Source organism: Ambystoma mexicanum, chromosome 11 (genome assembly GCF_040938575.1).
Source record: "Ambystoma mexicanum isolate Mex_15411 chromosome 11, UKY_AmexF1_1, whole genome shotgun sequence".
Classification (NCBI taxonomy): domain Eukaryota; kingdom Metazoa; phylum Chordata; class Amphibia; order Caudata; family Ambystomatidae; genus Ambystoma; species Ambystoma mexicanum.
Genome location: NC_090934.1, coordinates 782342229 through 782358140, shown reverse-complemented (window position 1 = coordinate 782358140; position 15912 = coordinate 782342229). Strand labels below are relative to the sequence as shown.

The 15912-nt window shown below is 47.1% G+C and overlaps 1 protein-coding gene and 4 non-coding genes across 5 annotated transcripts; all 5 read left to right on the top strand.

Moving 5' to 3' along the window:
• Window positions 1-24: 24 nt before the first annotated feature.
• Window positions 25-4128, top strand: LOC138503746 (large ribosomal subunit protein uL15). Its single transcript, XM_069623710.1, has 5 exons — window positions 25-157; window positions 1003-1066; window positions 2231-2306; window positions 3405-3579; window positions 3957-4128. Exons 1-5 carry the CDS (start codon window positions 155-157, stop codon window positions 4083-4085), a joined length of 447 nt encoding a protein of 148 aa, XP_069479811.1. The 5' UTR covers window positions 25-154; the 3' UTR covers window positions 4086-4128.
• LOC138505396 (small nucleolar RNA SNORA3/SNORA45 family) lies at window positions 766-898 on the top strand. The gene has a single exon (XR_011280185.1). It is a non-coding gene; the product is annotated as a small nucleolar RNA SNORA3/SNORA45 family (small nucleolar RNA).
• Window positions 1454-1585, top strand: LOC138505395 (small nucleolar RNA SNORA3/SNORA45 family). Its single transcript, XR_011280184.1, has one exon. It is a non-coding gene; the product is annotated as a small nucleolar RNA SNORA3/SNORA45 family (small nucleolar RNA).
• LOC138505392 (small nucleolar RNA SNORA3/SNORA45 family) lies at window positions 2736-2862 on the top strand. Its single transcript, XR_011280182.1, has one exon. It is a non-coding gene; the product is annotated as a small nucleolar RNA SNORA3/SNORA45 family (small nucleolar RNA).
• Window positions 3656-3790, top strand: LOC138505394 (small nucleolar RNA SNORA3/SNORA45 family). Its single transcript, XR_011280183.1, has one exon. It is a non-coding gene; the product is annotated as a small nucleolar RNA SNORA3/SNORA45 family (small nucleolar RNA).
• Window positions 4129-15912: the final 11784 nt, after the last annotated feature.

Here is a 15912-nt window from a genome sequence, read left to right as displayed (position 1 = left end):
TTCAATATGGCCACTTAACGGAGCTGGTGTGTGGGACACTCACGCAAAGTGCCCACACGTGCCGTGCTCTGACTTTCACCCGGATGTGCTTCGCACCTTTTTCTTTTCTTTCTGTGTTTCCGCTTGCCTTTTCTTTTTCCACGCGGCTATCAAGATGGTAGGTAGCAGTGCAGCAGCGGGCAGCTGGAAAACAGCGTTTACTTCCAATCTTGGCATGTAAGTGAAGGGAGAACGTAAATATGTTTATATAAGTTGTGGCATCATTATCTACTAACCAGATTTTTAAAAAGTCGTATTGTTTAAATATTTGAGTAGAATTGTGCGTTGTCCGTGAACCACGATGTGACTATTCGCTGCAGGCTTTCCCTCCTAGCTATCAGCCCTGATAATACTCGATTAACCAAATGTTTCCTCGAGGCTGGTTATAAAGGAATCTTTCAGGCCACCGGCTTTTGAGGTCATCCCCTATACTTAAGCCCTCTTAAGAAAAGGCACCCACCTATTTTCTCCATATATATATTGTTCCGCCATATACCAAAGCGATTTCCTTTAATTTTTTCAGACGAGCCTTTTATCTAACTACACGTTTTCGCTTGTTAATCTGTGCTTAACGCTCATGTGTTTCAACGCAGCACCCATGCGTATTTCGCGATGGTGTCTCTGCACGACCCCTTAAATGCATGCATTCACTAAAATGCGAATCCAGCCTGTCTTGCACACCCTCTTATTCGTTTGCATTGCGTCTTAATATTTTAGATGTATCATTCCGAGGCTAGAGTCACATGCAGGCACGTTAAATTGCCTGGGTGTGCTAAAGCTTTTCGGAGATTAAGCACTGATCTTTATTCACTGGTTGCTGCTTACCGTCATCATACCAGTCACCAGGCCAGTAACATTTCCATTGGCGCCAGTAAACCTTTTGTTTTAATGCATAACTGTTAACTATTCCTAGAATGGTCGTACTTATCATATGGTCGTACTTACCATACGTTTTCTTTTTAGCCAGCCAGGTTGAGCAAGACCAGGAAACTCAGAGGGCACGTCAGCCATGGGCACGGACGTATTGGTGCGTACTGTTTAGTTTTTATACTTCATCATGCTCACGTAATTCGTTGAATAAATCGACAAAATGCTGAATGTCGAATTGTTGTTTTACAATGTACCCTACTGGACGCTGGTTCAATTTTGAGTTCAATATTCTCAATGCATTTGGGCTGGGTGTTAAAATTGATGCCAATGCACCGTATAATACTAAATGCCACGCACTTCCGGTCCGGTGTTCAATCCGGCGTGCTTTAGCAGTATAAACCCAGGGTCCGCGTTTTACTATAGCTCGGACTATGTGATCACAGGACACCTTCAATGAGATTTCGGCACGAGCTGACAGTTGTGATAAAACGTTATCTCGAAGGTTTGTCGTTAAGACCCAGCTAGATAAGTTTGCAGTTTTAAAACCGAGGCTAGAGTCTCATCTTGACACAGTTCATTGTCTTGGTGTGCTAGAGCTTTCGAAGAATAACCACTGATCTTTATTCACTGATTGTCCTACACAATAGGCATGACAGTCACCGGGTCAGTAACACGTTTGCAATTTGTATGTAAAGAAAATTTGGCTTTCCGATTCTGTACAGAAGTTTTCATCCGTAGAAAGGGGGAGCGAGCTCGGTATCCTCTTTATGAGCCCGAATCACTTTTTAGCTAATTCCGTATCCTGGCCGCATTATTCGTTTGGACATAAGATTGCACAGGGACTTGTGAACAGATCTAAAATGCATTTAATTATAAAAAAAAAGTTTGACGTTTGAAAATGGTCGCCCACGTTTTTACTCCAACTTAATTTTACACTAGAGTTATCGATGACGACTATAAAATTGCTCGAGTTCGTGGTCGATTACTTCAGAGGTTACCTCCCAGTTGGATTGCAAAATTCTTTATAAATTGGTGCTTTTTGAAGGCCTCATTTCTTTCAAAAATCTCAAGTGACGTGCCTTTATTGGCGTAAGCTCCTGTGAGAATTCCCTTGCTCGTGGAGTGAGCTCGTCTTGAGAAAAGTATGACCCATACACTAGTGTCATGTGGGCCGTTTAATCGCAATGATCTCGCATCTGTAGTTACTATAAGAACTTCAATCGTTACAATTTTACAAGTTTACTCCTTGGCATACAGACTTAATTTAAATGCATGACTTAATGTTTGAATAAGTTGTATTAAGTAACATCGTGCATTTCAGGCAAGCACAGGAAGCACCCTGGAGGCCGTGGAAATGCAGGTGGCATGCACCATCACAGAATTAACTTCGATAAATAGTAAGTTACGTGGATTTTTCAACACTTAAAACTACGTGCCTATTTTATTAACCCATTGAAGGGGGGGTTGAATGTATTCTGCATTCTGGGCAGTATAGAGGCTAAAGCCAGTTTCTCAGTAATAAACCAGAGAATTCCTTTTTGAGTAATGGTATGTAACTGACAGTATTTATTTTAAAAAAAACTGCGGTGTTGCTCCTGTCCTGCATACAACCACATGCACATGATTCCCTCGACACTGTCTCTGCACAGACCACCTAGAAACCGATCCACGCACATGCATTTTCCACGCTAACAACCCCTACCCCATTTTTGTGCAGTGACAATCGGACCATATTTGGTCATTCTGTGAAGATCATTCTTTTCCCCTAGTGAATTGTATTGAAACGGGAACACTAGTGAGACATTACGTTTGTGTTTTGTACTGTTAACGAGGCTAGAGTCACATCCTGGCACTGTGTCTTGGTGTGCTAGAGTTCTCGGAGAGAAACTACTGATCTTTATTCACTGGCTGCTGTTCATTGTATCCCAGCCAGTCACCGGTTCAGTGACAAGTCTATACGTAGGCTGCCTGGGTGTCCAGTATTTTCTGTTCAATTCCGTAGCCAGTTTTTCGCTACTAAAATTGTTTCACCGCCGTTGCATAATGTCTCCTGTTTGAACTTGTACTCTTCACGTAAGCATCCTGTTCTCAACCCTTAATGGACATCGTAGCCGAGGTGTAAAGCAAACTAAATGTGGTCTGTTGAAATATTAATGATGCATTAGTAATCCAACCAAGTAAATTACAACGAGCGAGGTATTAATGACCTTTACATTTTTTGAATTCCCAAAATAGCAACACTGTATACGGCATTTGCAACTTTTTGTAAATCTGCAATTTAAATCGAGGCCCTGATATTAATTGGGTCATGCAGTACCTGCTGATGCCAGATTGGTATTTTCGTTGCCTAGTAATTACAGCGACAACTTGTTTTAAGGTTAGGTGGGGTCCTTTCGTCAAGCATGAGCCTTAATTTACCTGCTGGTGAAATAGTAGCCGTTATTATATTGTACAGGGCATGATTTGCACTTAACGTTTTTTTTTAATACTTGCAGCCATCCGGGTTATTTCGGCAAAGTTGGTATGCGGCATTTCCATCTGAAGAATAATCAGCACTTCTGTCCAACAATCAATCTAGATAAACTGTGGACCCTTGTTAGTGAGCAGACCAGGCTGAACTACGCTAAGAATCTTGAAGGCCCTGCACCCATTATTGATGTGGTGCACTCGGTAAGGCAGTGTGGTAAACCTAGTGATTTGCTACCCTTTGAAAAGTGATATTTTGTTAATTGGTCAACTACAAATACCCGAGACTATAGAGTCACATCCTGGCACTCTTAATTGTCATGGTGTGCTAGGGTCTTCGGAGAGAAACTACTGAGTTTTATTCACTGGCTGAGTTTTTTTTTAAACTTGGTCAGTCACCTGCTCAGTGACATGTGTTAATGTTTGGGGCACCGTGCCTTTTAGTGACTATGCATGCTTCCTTTGAGGTGGAAACACTTCAGTACTGTTATAAGTGATCTGTGCCTATTAAAAACTCACTCCTGTGTATGTTACATGTACCCGAGAAACATTCAGTACTTAATACCACATTTTTTTTGTAGGGATATTACAAAGTCCTAGGCAAAGGCAAACTGCCCAAGCAACCTGTAATTGTGAAGGCTAAATTCTTCAGCAGGAGAGCAGAGGAGAAGATTAAAGGTGTTGGAGGAGTGTGTGTTCTGATGGCATAGCAGTGCCAGAAATTGGATGTAAATAAAGTTGTGGGTAACGTTCTGTTTGCGTGTTTGTTTGAACTCCTTTTGCTGAATTTATCGAGCAGTAGTCTGTTGTAATCTATTTGGCTTCACACATGTTGTGCTAATGCTTGGGCCTTAATTATTATTCCTAATATTTATCTGCTCATCGGTCCTTGCTTCCCTAAAGGACATAATTTGAATTGACGACTTACATGCAGTGTTTTCACAGCCCCTCACTTCTACAAACCAAGAGCCAACACAATCCTAAAGAAACAAACATTAAAGATTCCTCCTTTTGCCTCTTGTGGGGGATGGCTATCCTCTTAAGAGGGATATGTGATCCAGTAGAGGTCCAAATGGATGGTCCAACAAGGTTGTGTTTTTAAAACTAAACTACCACACCCTGTGGGAAGGAGCAGAGGGATGTAGCGTTTGGGAGTAAGAATACATGGGCAAGTTAAAAATGGATTTCTTTGGGGTTAAAAAGGCACGCAAGTTTTCTCTCTAGGGCCAAAATGGAGAAGGATGGCTGTGGTTCATAGTACCTGTTTCTAGTTTTGACAGTACAGGGTTGAACCTGGATTCAAGCCAGACTAAATTTGGGTATGCTGGGATCAAGCAGCAAGCAGGCGTCTAGCAAGATCAAATGCTGTGGGTCTTGTGGTTCAGATGTGATTACCAGGCTCTGGTTGTCGCCACTGAAGGGTTGGTGAAAAGATCCATTAGTTGGGAGTCAGCATGTGGTGATCCTGGTCCTCTGGTGTGGTTTAGTGAAGAAGCAGTTGTCGGGTAGAGTTGTGATGTAGTTTGGTCCCAGTGGTGAGCATGTGGGTGGCTTGCCAAGAGCATAATGCAGTGTTGAGATGCAGGCACTCCGTGCCAAAGGCAGTATTGGGAGGTGGGAGTCTAGTTCAATGGCACACATGTATTTGAATGTAGCTGACTGGTTTGAGCCATAGCAAGTACCACTCTGGGGTTCTTGGATTAGTCTTCAATGTCTGCTATCCCGGTCATGGAATATTCTGGTGCCGAGTGGTTGGTCCTGGTCCACAGCAGGTACGCCATGTGTCCTGGCAGTCAACTGGAATCGGTGGCCTTTCTCTGCCAATTACACCCAATGTCAATTTCTGTTTATAGGGGATGGCTTGAAAAGTACACAATGTCACTTTTTTTTATAAAGCTTGAACGATGGACAGCTTCATAATGATGGCTTGACCTGTGTACATAACACAAATATGGCACAGAGTCACCAGGTTGGCAGAGGGTCAAATACACCTGACCTGTATCTGTTTCTCTAAAATATGTGCCCGGTTGCCCTCAGGCCTGGTGTGCTTACAAATAAAGTACACAGCCAAATGGGGGGCAAAATGACACTTTGTCTTGTGAGACTTTTTGTGAGGGGATTGCAAAAGGAAGCTAGTGACTTAACACGCGCCAGCCACAGCTCGGCTGACTTGACTAGAATGGTGGGTGCATCTTAGATTTCCGGGGCCTTGCACTGGTGATATTCCTCCTAAACCTTTAATCAAAATCATGCAAAGTGACCATCTGGGTCAGCAAGAAACATGTATTCCTCTCCAGCTGCCCTGGAGATGTCCATCCGAGACACCCCCCTGACTTCTTCCCAGGTAGTATTCACACCCCTTGTTATGTCCCACCACCGCACGGAGTAGGTGTTAACTTGCCTGCCAAAAGGTGACAAATGACCTTAAGGATGCAGTCCTGTTGAAATTAAAGAGCACTTCCTAATACCCCAGGTGCCCTTAACATGGTGGTTTATTGATTTGTGTTGCGTGCCAAACCCAGGGGTATCTAGGTGCATTTACACATGGTTAAGGCATGAATTACAATCGTAGCAGCTGAAATGTACAAAGGTTATGATTTTTATACATAACAGTATTTACAGAACGGTGCATAAGTGGAGCGTATTTACATAATAAAATGGATAAAGCAATGCATGTGCAAAGTAATACCATATAGGGCAGTGGTTGGTGCCAAATGAGTTCGGTAGCTACAGTTTAGAAAGCAGAGACAATCCTGATATGTCCCTGGATACTAGCCAATTTATGGTGTTTCGCCTAAGTGAGGGAAGGGTTCATCTGCTCTCAATAAGGGAGGGCTGCCCTGACGGGCAAACTTTAATTTGGATCTGGGGTCGACCAGACAGAATGAATTGGCTGTCCTCGTTAAATTTTCTGACCCTTCAGATGTAGTGCAGGGCAGCACCGTTTAGGCCATGGGTGCACAACATGCGGGCCAGTTGCGGCCCGCCATGCCCTTTTGACCGGCCCGCGAGGCACAAAGACTTTCCTAATGGAGGGCGGCCCGCGGCCGCCATCCATTAGGAAAGTCTTTGTTGTCTTCCGGGCCGGACAAAACACTGGCCGTCATTGGCTCAGCACACATGCACCACGTTGCTCCTACAAGCCACGTAGTGTGTGTGTGCTGACCCAATGGAGGGCCAGCACTACGGCTGGCGTGGTCCATAAGGCTTGATGCCGGAAGGCATTTCAGCCTTGGACCACGCCAGCCGTAGTACGATTCCAGCGTTCCTGCTTGCCTGCCTGCCTTCCAGCACGTCTCCGGTAAGTGGTCTGTTTGCGTTTGTGTGTCGGGTCTGTTTTACTTTGTTTGTGTGTGTATGTTGCGATGGAGGGACGGGGGGGTGTCGGATGTGTATGAATGTTGGAATTTGAATGTATTTTGTGTGTGTTGAGATGCAGGGATGGGTGTCGGATGTGTATGAATGTTGGAATTTGAATGCATTTTATGTGTATGTTGAGATGCGGGGGTGGGGGGGTGTCGGATGTGTGTGAATGTTTTGATTTGAATGTATTTTGTGTGTGTTGAGATGCGGGGGTGGGTGTCGGATGTGTATGAATGTTGGAATTTGAATGTATTTTGTGTGTTGAGATGCGGGGGTGGGTGTCGGATGTGTATGAATGTTGGAATTTGAATGTATTTTATGTGTATGTTGAGATGCGGGGGTGGGTGTCGGATGTGTATGAATGTTTTGAATTGAATGTTTTTTGTGTGCTGAGTTGGGGGGGTGGGGGTTCGGGTCTGTATGGGTGCATGTTTGTGTGCTGAGTTGGGGTTGGGGGGTTCGGGTCTGTGTGCTGATTTGGGGGGTGGGGGTTCAGGTCTGTATGGGTGCATGTGTGTGTTGAGTTGGGGGGTGAGGGGTTCGGGTCTGTATGGGCATGTGTGCTGAGTTGGGGGGTGGGGGGTTCGGGTCTGTAAGGGTGCATGTGTGTGTGCTGAGTTGGGGGGTTCGGGTCTGTATGGGTGCATGTGTGTGTGCTTAGTTGGGGGGTGGGGGGTTCGGGTCTGTATGGGTGCATGTGTGTGTGCTGAGTTGGGGGGTGGGGGTTTGGGTCTGTAAGGGTGCATGTGTTGAGTTGGGGGGTGGGGGGTTCGGGTCTGTAAGGGTGCATGTGTGTGTGCTGAGTTGGGGGGTGGGGGGTTCGGGTCTGTATGGGTGCATGCTTGAGAATGTGTGTGCTGCGTTGGGGGTGGGGGGTTCGGGTCTGTATGGGTTCATGCTTGAGAATGTGTGTGCTGCGTTGGGGGGCGGGGGTTCGGGTCTGTATGGGTGCATGCTTGAGAGTGTGTTTGGGGTATAGTGTTTGGTTGGGGGTGAGGGGGCCATGGGGCATAGTGTTTGGTTGGGGGTGAGGGATAGGGGGCATAGTGTTTGGTTGGGGGGTGAGGGACAGGGGGCATAGTGTTTGGTTGGGGGTGAGGGGCCCATGGGGCATAGTGTTTGGTTGGAGGTGGGGGCCATGGGGCATAGTGTTTGCTTGGGGGGTGAGGGACAGGGGGCATAGTGTTTGGTTGGGGGTGGGGGCCATGGGGCATAGTGTTTGGTTGGGGGTGAGGGATAGGGGGCATAGTGTTTGGTTGGGGGGTGAGGGACAGGGGGCATAGTGTTTGGTTGGGGGTGAGGGACAGGGCATAGTGTTTGCTTGGTGGGTGAAGGACAGGGGGCATAGTGTTTGCTTGGGGGGTGAGGGACAGGGGGCATAGTGTTTGGTTGGGAGCCATGGGGCATAGTGTTTGGTTGGGGGTGAGGGGGCCATGGGGCATAGTGTTTGGTTGGGGGTGAGGGGCAGGGGGCATAGTGTTTGCTTGGGGGGTGAGGGACAGGGGGCATAGTGTTTGGTTGGGGGTGGGGGCCATGGGGCATAGTGTTTGGTTGGGGGTGAGGGGCCCATGGGGCATAGTGTTTGGTTGGGGGTTAGGGGGGTGAGGGGGCCATGGGGCATAGTGTTTGCTTGGGGGGTGAGGGACAGGGGGCATAGTGTTTGGTTGGGAGCCATGGGGCATAGTGTTTGGTTGGGGGTGAGGGGGCCATGGGGCATAGTGTTTGGTTGGGGGTGAGGGGCAGGGGGCATAGTGTTTGCTTGGGGGGTGAGGGACAGGGGGCATAGTGTTTGCTTGGGGGTGGGGGCCATGGGGCATAGTGTTTGGTTGGGGTGGGGGTCATGGGGCATAGTGTTTGGTTGGGGGTGAGGGGCCCATGGGGCATAGTGTTTGGTTGGGGGTTAGGGGGGTGAGGGGGCCATGGGGCATAGTGTTTGGTTGGGGGTGAGGGGGCCCATGGGTCATAGTGTTTGGTTGGGGGTGAGGGGCCCATGGGGCATAGTGTTTGGTTGGGGTGGGGGCCATGGGGCATAGTGTTTGGTTGGGGGTGAGGGGGCCCATGGGGCATAGTGTTTGGTTGGGGGTGAGGGGGCCATGGGGCATAGTGTTTGGTTGGGGGTGAGGGATAGGGGGCATAGTGTTTGGTTGGGGGGTGAGGGACAGGGGGCATAGTGTTTGGTTGGGGGTGAGGGACAGGGCATAGTGTTTGCTTGGTGGGTGAAGGACAGGGGGCATAGTGTTTGCTTGGTGGGTGAAGGACAGGGGGCATAGTGTTTGCTTGGGAGCCATGGGGCATAGTGTTTGGTTGGGGGTGAGGGGGCCATGGGGCATAGTGTTTGGTTGGGGGTGAGGGGCAGGGGGCATAGTGTTTGCTTGGGGGGTGAGGGACAGGGGGCATAGTGTTTGGTTGGGGGTGGGGGCCATGGGGCATAGTGTTTGGTTGGGGGTGAGGGGCCCATGGGGCATAGTGTTTGGTTGGGGGTTAGGGGGGTGAGGGGGCCATGGGGCATAGTGTTTGCTTGGGGGGTGAGGGACAGGGGGCATAGTGTTTGGTTGGGAGCCATGGGGCATAGTGTTTGGTTGGGGGTGAGGGGGCCATGGGGCATAGTGTTTGGTTGGGGGTGAGGGGCAGGGGGCATAGTGTTTGCTTGGGGGGTGAGGGACAGGGGGCATAGTGTTTGCTTGGGGGTGGGGGCCATGGGGCATAGTGTTTGGTTGGGGTGGGGGTCATGGGGCATAGTGTTTGGTTGGGGGTGAGGGGCCCATGGGGCATAGTGTTTGGTTGGGGGTTAGGGGGGTGAGGGGGCCATGGGGCATAGTGTTTGGTTGGGGGTGAGGGGGCCCATGGGTCATAGTGTTTGGTTGGGGGTGAGGGGCCCATGGGGCATAGTGTTTGGTTGGGGTGGGGGCCATGGGGCATAGTGTTTGGTTGGGGGTGAGGGGGCCCATGGGGCATAGTGTTTGGTTGGGGGTGAGGGGGCCATGGGGCATAGTGTTTGGTTGGGGGTGAGGGGGCCATGGGGCATAGTGTTTGGTTGGGGATGGGAGCCATGGGGCATAGTGTTGCACTCCAAGAGTGAACTCAATAATAAAGCTAAAACAGGCACAGTTAGGAGATGTACATCCTTTGCTTTTTTGAGGAAACCTGACTCAACGAAGGCCATACTCCTCTTGGGTAACCCAAACAGCAAACTAGCAGTCCAAAATAACGGAATGTCCAATCAAGGGTCAATAAAATATATATAATTTAATTAAACAGACGATATACAATAACTTAATTGAAATAAATGATAGCAATGGAAAATGTGTAGTACAAAATGTAAGTTTGAAATGCAATAAAAATCGTTACCCCTCAAAAACATCTTTTTCCATGTGTTTAATACAAATTGGGGGTTGAAAAAGCCTCCTGACATGCCCCGCCCACTTTTACTTTTCGGCCCACTATAGCCCTCATGTAAGGTACTTTCGGCCCTCTGTCAAAATCAGTTGTGCACCCCTGGTTTAGGCACTTGAAGGTCAGGGAGACCATTTTGAGTGTCATTTTGTTGTTGGTGGAAAGCCATTTGTTCTGTCTGATGTGCTACCTCCTAGGAATGGCACATGCTGATCTGAGTGCATTGTTTTGGAGAATTTTGATTTTCTTAATGTACTTGCACCAAGGTACAGTGCATTGCACTAATCCAACTTGGTTAAAATGAGGCCTCTGGCTAGGATAGTAACACTTTCTTTGGAGAGAAAGTGTTAGCAGGCTCTAATCACCTAAGTGTTTTTACCTCTTTTACCACTTTGATAGTGTTCCCGTCAATATTAAAAGTGGAGTATTTTGTTTTAAGTTTGGTCGGTTTGGTTTCAGGATCGGACTATTGGGAGCTCTGGTTTGATGTCATTCGGGCATAGGCTGTGGGCGGCCATCCATGCCTAGACAATTAAATGCATTTTGTTCAAGGTCGAGTCTTTATCACTCGTTGGGGGGCGGGAGGGATGAAGATCTTGGTGTCATCTGCATAATTAGTGTAGGTGACACAGATGGTCCAAGTAGTGGAACAGTGGCTTTGTGAAAATATACATTGTTGGTGAGGCACTAGCCTTGTGTCACACTGCAGGTTATTGGAATGGGGTCGGCAGCGTCTGAGGTAAAAACCCTCAGGGTCCTATTCAAGAAGGATTTCATCCTAGTAATGGCATCCTGTGAGAAGTGAGCGGCTGGGGCGAGGGGTTGACATAATAGTCTATGGTCCACCAGATGGAAGGTGGTGGATAGATCAGGGAGAAGTAGCAGGGCCACTTTCCTGGAGTTCATCGATCTGGGTCTTTAGATCAATTCGGGCTGTTTCTGTACCATGTTGCCTGAAGCCAGATTAGGGGACTCGGAGCATAGTACGTGGTTGGACTTTAGATATTTTGGGAAACGCTGCTTTTCACCACGAGTAGAAGGTAAAGTTAATCAACTTAAGTTCTCCAGTGTTCAGGTCCGGTACGTTGGATTGGAATATCAATGCTCTCTCCCCCCAACTTAGTTCCCCAAACGGATTAGAACGTTACACTGAACTCGAAATAAGAACGCACTTTTTTGAACTGCTGTATTAGAGCAGGTCTTAGTCCATTGGGACTTGCAGAGGTAAATGATGGACACGTGTCTGATAAAACGCTATTGTTGTCGACAGCTGCCTTATATATGGTGGGATTCCTGATACCTTTAAATAGGTGGGGTCCCACATCTTGAATCAGAATATACCCGGGTTAACCTTCATTTATGTTCTTGCATTATGTGGCAATGTTCCTAATTGATTTTGATTCATAACTTATGTCACTTGCATGCCTCAATAGGATTGACTCAATTTTTGTTTTCATATTTGAAACCTACGCCTGCACATGTGAATATGGCACTATATCTCACACGTTCAATATGCCAATGAAGAGGAACGCCAAGAAGGATTATGATGTATAAAGAATGTCGAATCATGTCATGAGTCAATTACATTTAAAGTAAAAAATGTTTTGAATACTAAATCAGGATCCACAGTATTGTATAGCTTCAGTTATGCTGTGAATTGCAGGGGGATTTTCCTTCCTATGGATGTGAAACATGCATTTTTGTATTAGACTTTTGATGATTTATTTTGCTGAAATTAGTAAAATGTATGCACGTTTGTTAGTCATTTGTAAGGTACCTGTAGTGCTTACCTTTTCCTATTGTAGGCTTTTCATAATAGCAGTATTGTCACCCCTAAAGGCTTGCGTGGTGGACCACACAGCCCCAACCGCTTGTTGAGGTTTTTGTTCTGCCAAAATCAAATGTGGGGATTCCGGTACGGGCGCATGCTCTGGAAGATTTGATCTTCTGAAAGGCGGGAGCATACAGTAAGTTTGCAGAATAGGGAATTGATAGAGCATCCACATTTCGGGAAGGCAAGCCTGTTGCTCACTGAAAGGCCAAACCGGGAAACCTCATTTTGGGGGCCATGGGACTGGCCAGCACCAGAGTTGGAAGAGGTCCTGCTGACGCAACCCACATTTTTTGGATCATCCTGATGTGGGCTACCTCCAAATATGAAAACGACCTGGTCTGGGGCCACTGTACTGCTTCCAATACTCTCCAGTTAGAAGACTGCTGGGATTCCTGGTGTGACCATTGCCCTTGAATAGTTGTCCCAAGTAGAGCCCAACCATGAGCACTGGTGATCACTATGGACGCCAGAGGATTCAGGGCAACACTTTTTAAAAGGTGATTCTGGTGCATCACCACTGCAGGGCTCACTTGGAACTTCTGCACAATTCTGGGTGTTCAACCTTTTGGAAGAGTCATTAGCCTCAACTTTATTTGAAAGCTAGCCCTGAAATGTATCCAGAGTTTGGCGGGGATCAGATTTCTGATGATTCCATGTCGTCTTCGTTTTAAGAAGACTCTGACCACTACCTTTAGTGCAGTTGGCGCCCGAGGTAATGTTCGTCATAATGCACCTTCAGCCTCAACCTGTTAATGCACCCATGAGGTGCCACATGTGGCCCCAATGGGAGCACCTCAAATTCTTGTAATGACAAGAAATGGAAATGGTCTGGATTGGAACAGGAAGTATGCATCACTTGGGCCCTAAAAAGCTATATTTCCCTATGTGATCTCACGGGAAGAATCTTTTGTAGGGTCTCGATCTTGAAATATGTTCTGAACATAGGTTTACTTCCTTCACATTCAGAACCAATATAACCTCCTTCCAGGGCCAGAATAACCCAAAGTAACACCCCGTCCTGCTAGCTGTAACAAGCAAGTTGTCTTATATAGAAGACATTTCCTTCTATAAGCATGTCTCCCCTCCTGGCACCAGTGGCCATTAAACCACCGTTATTTTGCTGTCCAGTGGATTTTGGGGAAACTCCATGCGGTAGCCTTCCTGCAGAAAATCGAATGCCCTGGGATGTTGAGCGCCATGCATCTGTGAAGACAGCCCTCTCCTGCTGCGGGGGGGTTTAAATGATGGGTTAACGTGGTACAGCATGCGTTCAGTGGCCAATTGGGTAAAACGCCACACAGTTTACATCATAAATATGTAAAAGCCACACCACTTACATTCTAGGGTAACATGAACAAATTAAATGTATGCATGCTGACCAGAGCATTTTTCAAAATGTTCGTGATGCTGTTGCTCACAATACATGCCAGTATGAGAGTGTTTTTTTTTTAATGCAGGCTGCACAAATGTGCCACTGTACCCATGTAAGGGCATATTCATTTTTGGTTTACCCATAGCACCAGTAATGGTACTAGAAGAAAACCTGTCCCTAACAAAATGTCCAAACTGGCTGCGCACCAATGTATGGCAGAATCTTCGTGTAAACACTAGGGTTGGCTGTCTCCCAAAATGGGAGTAATATATTGCCATGACACTATGAAAACCTTCCCATGTTGGTGTGTACCAGAGTCCCACCTGTCCCTCCCTTCAACCTATCTCGGCCCTCACTCCAGACCCCTGCACAGATGTACTAATTTGTTCATACACACATGACATTACACCCCCACCGTTCTAGGAACACATGCACTCCATCGAGGCATGGGCCAAGCGTCGAATGGCAGGACTGTCTCTTCACCCCCAGTTTAAACATTTGCCTGCTGCCACTGGTGCTCAGCAGTTCATAATTGCATGTTTAGAAGTTTAATCCATCGAGGAGCATGTTATACATTGGTTGCAGGATAAAGAAAAGAAGCCCCTTCCTAAGAGAATGAGCCTGATGCCCATTGCACCCAGTACAAAGTCTCTACAACAATGTAAGTGCTTTCACTTTCAGGAGTGTTTTCTGCAGGGTTACACAAGGAGTAGCCTACACACTGCCACTGTTGCCAGTACCACAAAGGGACAATGCTTTGACCCATGCAGAATCTGTGATGAACAGTAGTCATTGAGGCAGTAATTTCAATTCCGAAATCTCTGCCCCTGCCCACCACACCAGGCACTTCCCAAGAAAGTTAACCAATCCCAGCCCCTACCATTTCGTGCCTACAGGTGCAGCCCCTCAATGAAATATCCACCCAGAGGTACCAAGGAAATTACACAAGCTGGAAAAAGTCTGGCAGTTTGGGTGATAGAAGCAAGATGTTTGGTTTTGGTGAAGGCTGGGAAGTGGTCAAAATAAAGGACATGGCAAAAGTGGATGAGACTGGAGAGATCTGAAGCGGTTAGAAAGATTGGCCCCTTGGAAGCAAAACAGGAGAAGGTACATCAGAAGAGGGGGTAGTGGCAGGTAACATTGCAAGAGTGAGAAAAGGGGCCAGCAAGTCAAGGAGGTTGGGAGATCTGAAGATGAGGGTTGATAAATAGAAGTAACAGGAGAAGAAATCTCTGGGGATGCAGTGAGAGCAACCAAGAAGGATTGGGTGCCAGGCTCTGGACATGATACAAAAGCCAAGATAAAGTCAGAGATTAGTACATTGGTAATGAGGAGAAAGCAGGGGGTTAAAGATTGTGGGCAATATTGACCATGGTGTAGCCAGAATCTGCAAGTTTGGGTGTACCAGAATGGTCCTTGGCAAACTAGAGAAGGAATGACTGTCAATGAGAGTATGGTCATTTTGTATAGGGGAAGGGGAGGACCAGAGTTCAGTCATCTTGATTGAAGTGGCACTGACATCTTTCCCTGCCAATGATAACCACTTACTGTGTTCTCTGGAGGACTGCTAAGTGCATTAGTTCAGGGATTTGGCAAGCTTCTAGAAATCAACGCAAGAGGATTCATGAACCCCTTAGCCTACAAGGCCAGAGAAGGAGGAGATTATGCTTCTATCTGGATTTGCAGAGACTGAGGACCCAGAGGGAAGGTGAATCCAAATCCCTGGGAACATTTAGGACTGGAACTTGAGGTTAGAGCAGGAAGACATTTGCCTAAAGGAGGCCATCATGACTGTTATTACTTCTCTTTTTGTATGCAAAGTTTCAAAGGATCTTTTGCTTTATTGTACATACTCCATAAACCCAGTTGTAGAAACCACGTTTGGCATCATTACAAGTCTGCCGGTCTCGAAATAAAGGTGCCGGTAGCAACCTACCAGCATGCTTTCTGGACCGGCAGACTACAACTGTGCCTGCTGGCACGCGTAACAAGTCTGACCTGCTGGGTGCAATGGCCCCGGTAGGCACAGTTGTCATGGAAGCACTGCCACCATTGGTAACAGTGCTGGTGCTTCTGAGACCCCATTCCCCTGTAGTTGTATGAGACTCCATGGGAATGGGGAATAACATCGCCCACAAACTAAATGAAACTCCCATCCCCCCCCATATCAAGCCCAGCCCAGAATGGAAGCCAGAAACGTCCTGGAGTCTGGACTGTAACCTTCCATCCTTTCCCATCTGACCTTTAAAAAGGTGCACCCACCCATTAAATCCAACACCTAGGTGTCTGTCACTGAAATGATGAGGGCGACAAAACACTGTCATGGTGGAGTTTTCTGGGGCTTACTAGAGATCTGAAGTGAGGGAACTGTGGCCCATCCTAATGATGAAAGACATTTACTCCCGATACCCTCTGAAATACTGAGGATTATGGAGTGTGAGCTTGAGGGTGTGAGGTCCCAGGACAGGAAGTAAGTGGCTCCTCTCAGATAAGACCCACTAAACCTATGTCCATGGGTCATCCAACACCGTGTTATGTGAACCAAAATGACAAAGAATCCCATTTAAGGAAACCA

What these genes read in the sequence shown, in the direction of transcription:
- LOC138503746 (XM_069623710.1), top strand. An exon ending in CCATGGGCACGGACGTATTG is followed by an intron (nt 1,067 to 2,230) that starts GTGCGTACTGTT and finishes CGTGCATTTCAG; the next exon opens with GCAAGCACAGGAAGCACCCT. An exon ending in AGAATTAACTTCGATAAATA is followed by an intron (nt 2,307 to 3,404) that starts GTAAGTTACGTG and finishes TAATACTTGCAG; the next exon opens with CCATCCGGGTTATTTCGGCA.